General features: G+C 39.8%; 1 protein-coding gene across 1 annotated transcript in view; it reads right to left on the bottom strand.

Moving 5' to 3' along the window:
- PTCD3 (pentatricopeptide repeat domain 3) overlaps positions 1–6,000 on the bottom strand; it is a 30,848-nt gene that overhangs the window by 21,734 nt on the left and 3,114 nt on the right. Inside the window, exon 4 of the mRNA XM_010862208.1 lies at positions 3,584–3,629. Within this exon, the coding sequence (XP_010860510.1) occupies positions 3,584–3,629 (46 nt within the window). The remainder of the gene's footprint in view (positions 1–3,583; positions 3,630–6,000) is intronic.

Below are 6,000 nucleotides of genomic sequence, written 5' to 3'. Positions count from 1 at the left end.
CTGAGTTTTCCAAATTTGCTGGCATATTGAGTGCAGCACTTTCACAGCATCATCTTTCAGGATATGAAAGAGCTCAACTGGAATTCCATCACCTCCACTAGCTTTGTTCGTAGTGATGCTTTCTAAGGCCCACTTCACTTCACATTCCAGGATGTCTGGCTCTAGGTCAGTGATCACACCATCGTGATTATCTGGGTCGTGAAGATCTCTTTTGTACGGTTCTTCTGTGTATTCTTGCCATCTCTTCTTAATATCTTCTGCTTCTGTTAGGTCTATACCATTTCTGTCCTTTATCAAGCTCATCTTTGCGTGAAATGTTCTTTTGGTATCTCTGATTTTCTTGAAGAGATCCCTAGTCTTTCCCATTCTGTTGTTTTCCTCTATTTCTTTGCGCTGATCACTGAAGAAGGCTTTCTTATCTCTTCTTGCTATTCTTTGGAACTCTGCATTCAGATGTTTATATCTTTCCTTTCCTTCTTTGCTTTTCGCTTCTCTTTTCACCGCTATTTGTAAGGCCTCCCCAGACAGCCATTTTGCTTTTTTGCATTTCTTTTCTATGGGAATGGTCTTGATACCTGTCTCCTGTACAGTGTCACGAACCTCATTCCATAGTTCCAAGGAGCCGTGGCTGCGTGGGCGCAGGAGGGCCTAGAGGAGCTATCCCACGTTGAAGGTCAGGAAGGGCGGCGGTGAGGAGATACCCCTTGTCCAAGGTAAGGAGCAATAGCTGCGCTTTGCTGGAGCAGCCGTGAAGAGATACCCCACACCCAAGGTAAGAGAAACCCAAGTAAGACGGTAGGTGTTGCAAGAGGGCATCAGAGGGCAAACACACTGAAACCATACTCACAGAAAACTAGTCAGTCTAATCACACTAGGACCACGGCCTTGTCTAACTCAATGAAACTAAGCCATGCCCGTGGGGCCACCCAAGACGGGCGGGTCATGGTGGAGAGATTTGACAGAATGTGGTCCACTGGAGAAGGGAATGGCAAACCACTTCAGTATTCTTGCCTTGAGAACCCCATGAACAGTATGAAAAGGCAAAATGACAGGATACTGAAAGAGAAACTCCACAGGTCAGTAGGTACCCAATATGCTACTGGCGATCATTGGAGAAATAACTCCAGAAAGAATGAAGGGATGGAGCCAAAGCAAAAAGAACACCCAGCTGTGGATGTGACTGGTGATAGAAGCAAGGTCCGATGCTGTAAAGAGCAATATTGCATAGGAACCTGGAACGTCAGGTCCATGAATCAAGGCAAATTGGAAGTGGTCAAACAAGAGATGGCAAGAGTGAATATCGACATTCTAGGAATCAGCGAACTGAAATGGACTGGAATGGGTGAATTTAACTCAGATGACCATTATGTCTACTACTGCGGGCAGGAATCCCTCAGAAGAAATGGAGTGGCCATCATGGTCAACAAGAGAGTCCGAAATGCAGTATTTGGATGCAATCTCAAAAACAACAGAATGATCTCTGTTCGTTTCCAAGGCAAACCATTCAATATCACAGTAATCCAAGTCTATGCCCCAACCAGTAACGCTGAAGAAGCTGAAGTTGAACAGTTCTATGAAGACCTACAAGACCTTTTAAAACTAACACCCCAAAAAGATGTCCTTTTCATTATAGGGGACTGGAATGCAAAAGTAGGAAGTCAAGAAACACCTGGAGTAACAGGCAAATTTGGCCTTGGAATATGGAATGAAGCACGCAAAGACTGATAGAGTTTTGCCAAGAAAATGCACTGGTCATAACAAACACCCTCTTCCAACAACACAAGAGAAGACTCTATACATGGACATCGCCAGATGGTCAATACTGAAATCAGATTGATTATATTCTTTGCAACCAAAGATGGAGAAGCTCTATACAGTCAGCAAAAACAAGACCAGGAGCTGACTGTGGCTCAGACCATGAACTCTTTATTGCCAAATTCAGACTGAAATTGAAGAAAGTAGGGAAAACCACTAGACCATTCAGGTATGACCTAAATCAAATCCCTTATGATTATACAGAGGAAGTGAGGAAGCATTAAAGCCTTGAGGCAGACCTGTGCCTGATAAGAAACTGAGAATTAGCTAGGAGGCTGCCTGGTTAGAGCAGGGTACAAGAAAGATGGTAGGAAATGTGGTCAGAGCTGGGGTGGGGAGGGACTGCAGTTTTTGTTTCATTTGTAACAAATGAGAAGCCATTTGAGCTCTGAGTAGAAGAGTGATGTGAGTCAACCTTTTAGCAGGGTCCCTACGGCTGCTTAATGGGTTGAGGAAGTCAAGAGAACAGAGACTGCTGTAATTAATCCAACATAGTAAGAGATGATGGTGGCTTGGATGACCTGGTAAGCACCATTAAGGGTAGAATGTGTGGTTCCTGAATGAATGAATAATTGTCCCCTGGATTTTAAGAGCCCAAGCCCAAATCAGACAAGTGTGCATGTAATTCTACAACTTCTTTGACTTAAATGCACCTTGGGTCAATCTCACTGAAAAACTGACAACAATCTCTGAGGTCTATTGCCCCGAGTTTACATTTCAAGTGCCTATTTATGGATATGTGAACTGAAAATCTAAGTATCTTGCTACTATGGAGATGCAGTATTTTAAAACCAACGTCAGAAACTTCCAGGATGTATTTGGCCCGTAAGTTTAACACCCACAATTGAAGAACCGTTCTGGAAATCTGTGACAACCGCCTCAAGGAGGGTGAGAACCCACAGATATATATTGTGGTTTAAAAAAAAGAGAACTTGAAAGTTCTATTTCTGAGGCATTTACTATGGTTTCAGTTTATCTATCAAGACTACAGACCCTATTCTTGAATTGTGAAGGGAGGAATTTATTCACAAATTAATCAGATAGCTGGAGCAATAATAAAATAGCCAGCATTTACTGAGCATGTCCTTTGTGCCAGGTGATGTCCTAAGCCCTTTCACGTGTACTAACTTATTTCTTATCCAAAACCTCAATGTTTGGTGCTGTAAGTAAACACCCATTTTACAGATAAGGAAACAGATTATAAACCAGATGTATTTTTCTAAAGTAAGTTTGATATAACGTTCATTAATATAAGCCATTAAAAAAAAGAAAACATGTAGGAAATTTTACATGTCAAAACTAATTCCCTGACGTATCAAGAGAAAAGGTAACTTTGTGATAAAGATGAAACAGAACATTTGGCCCCAAGACCCAGATTCTTAATCACTGAATTTCTTTCAGTATGGTGGGTACACTATTCTCAAAGTGGTTCTGTCACTTGCATTAGAGTATCACACCCAACCATTCCCTAGGAACATGTATTTCAACAAGCTCTTCAGGAGGTTAAAAATCACTGGCATAGTATAAAAACAATGAATCTGGAGGAAAAAAACCATGGCACCAAGTCAAGGTTTTAATATCCTAAGCAGCCCTGAGCTAATCACTTTAAAAGCTTTAGATTTCTCATTTGTCACATGAAGAGTCTGGACTAGATAGTGCTATGAAACTCTCTAGATCCACAACAGTTAAACTGTGAATAAAGAAGAGGTGTGAACATTAAGTTTATTATTAGCTGAATTAGATACAAAACCCTGAAATTTCTACTTACCCTGTGCACCGTGGATGCAAGTGCTTGAAGAACAGCCACTTTATCCCTAAGAATGAGAATCACAAGTTAACCCTCATCAGGGCTTCTCACACTTACAACGTGAACAAGTGACTCTACTCTCAGAATGGACTGGCCATTAACAAAGATCATGTCTTAAGTAAAGCCAGTTCTGATCTCTAGAATAATATCACTAGAATAGTAAGTTAGAAAATGAGAAAACTGTTCAGTTCTTTTTACCAAAGGTGCTTAGTACATGTTCCTACTATGCTTTGCTACCCTCCCTGGCCTGGTCTCTATAACCATCACCCCGGGCTAGCAATTTCCATCCTCAGCCTCATAAAACTTTCTTAACCCTGAATCTTTCACCCTATCCATTTTCCTCTGCATTCTTACTGCAGCTTTCTGTAATATTCCTGCCTTATTATCTAAATTGGTGACTCCCAATTCAGCTATATATGGGAATAGACACATGAAAAAAAGAAAACATCTACAAAACTTTACATGTCAAAACTAATTCCCTGATGTATACAATATCTACTGGATTTTCTAAAATAGCAGTTAATGTAATTTTAGCAAGAGAAAGACATTCTTTTCTCAGTATTCCCTAACTAAATCTTTCATTAGCATATTTAAGTCTTATCAAGTGAGTATACTCAACAAATGCAAGTGAAAACACTAAGAACATTCAAATCAGTCACCAGTTTCTTAAAGGTTATTTTAAAAATTATCTCAATGAATACATTATACTGAAAAAAATATCTGGCAGAAAACAACAAAAATTCTGTAAGGCAATTATCCTTCAATTAAAAAAAAAACACAAAACTATTCTATCTGATGTTATTTTGTGACCCCCTGCCCCCACTTAACCTCTACTGTAGGTTTAGTGGTTATATTTCCAGAACTTTAAAGGGTACTTTTACACACACACCACCATAAAACACAAAACAAAAACACATGTCATCATTCCGGGTATGTGTTCCATAAGTTTGCACTATCCATGTTACTATGTGCAAATCTAATTAATTTCTTTAAATGTTATATTGTATGATAACCATTTTTTAACCATCTCCTTACTATGGGCATTGGGGCCATTTCACTTTATTATTCCCAAGTTGTAAAGAGCACTCTCATCCATGTCTCTTTGGGTGTATTTGCAAGTGATCCTCCAGAATGGCTAACCAATTGGTATTGCACGTTTTAAAACTGTGGTTCTGCCAAACTTCTCTCCAGTGTGTTGTTCCAGTTGACTGCCCTATCAACAAATGTATTTTGAGTATCCATTTTCCACATCTTCTTGCCAGTGTGGTAAATTTTAACATCCATTTCTTCAATGAGTCCAGTCACCTATGCACTGATCATAATTGGGCTCCATACCCTCCCTAAAGTAACTATACAATACAGATTGACGTGCTCAGAATACTCTATCCTGTTACAGTTGTATATTAAAACTCACTATAACCCTCTACAATTTGTTAAAGTCTTCTACAGCACTTGTGATCTGGGAAATCATAGCCTTAAAAGATGCTTCATGTTTCAAATAAGGCAAGACGAACTTATAGTCTTCATAGTTTCTTTTCAATCTAAAAGCACAAATTCCTGAGCCTGGAAAGCAGAGGCTCTCTATTAGAAAACCTCTATCAATCACTTTGTCTCTAAGGGGACAGACAGTAAATATTTTAGGCTTTATGGGCCGTAAGGATTCTGTTACAACTACTCAGCTCTGCCTTTGGAGCATAAAAGAAGCCGCAGATAGTAAGTTAGTAAGTGACTGAGGCTGTGTTCTAAAAAAGAAAAAAAAAATTAACTGACACCAAAATTTGTTATGAAATAGTCTTCTTTTAAACCTTTACTTAATGGGCTATAAATAAACAGGCCTCAATCTGTTAACTAAGGCTCTATATCAACTACCCTATTTCTCCTATTCTAAGAGCATTTTTTAGAGGCTGGGCTGCATGGTCTCCCACCACCACAGTTAGGTCATGATCACACCCCACCCTGCCTTACTGTTTTCCAGATTTGTGGGGCTTATACAGAAGAATCACGTGCAGGAACATGCATTTTAAACAAAATTCCCAGGTGATTCTGATGCCAATAAAATCATCTGACCCATTTTAAGGTACAGTTAAACTGTGTTTTCAATAAAGAAAAGTCAAAGTCCCTCAGTTGTGCCCCACTCTTTAGGACTCCTTGGACTATATATGGTCCCTGGAATTCTCCAGGCCAGAATACTGGAGTGGGTAGCCTTTCCCATCTCCAGGGGATCTTCTCAATTCAGAGACAGAACCCAGGTCTCCTGCACTGTAGGTAGATTTTTTACCAGTTGAGCCACCAGGGAAGCAATAAAGTATAAAATATGCACTCTAACTAGACTGTAGGCCATCTGAACACACCCTCAATACACTTCCTCTCTTGTATTC

This window comes from Bison bison, unplaced genomic scaffold, assembly GCF_000754665.1.
Source record: "Bison bison bison isolate TAMUID 2011002044 unplaced genomic scaffold, Bison_UMD1.0 scf7180017864480, whole genome shotgun sequence".
Lineage (NCBI taxonomy): Eukaryota > Metazoa > Chordata > Mammalia > Artiodactyla > Bovidae > Bison > Bison bison.
The sequence above is the reverse complement of the archived record's forward strand: the minus strand, read 5'-3'. Positions and strand labels throughout refer to the sequence as shown.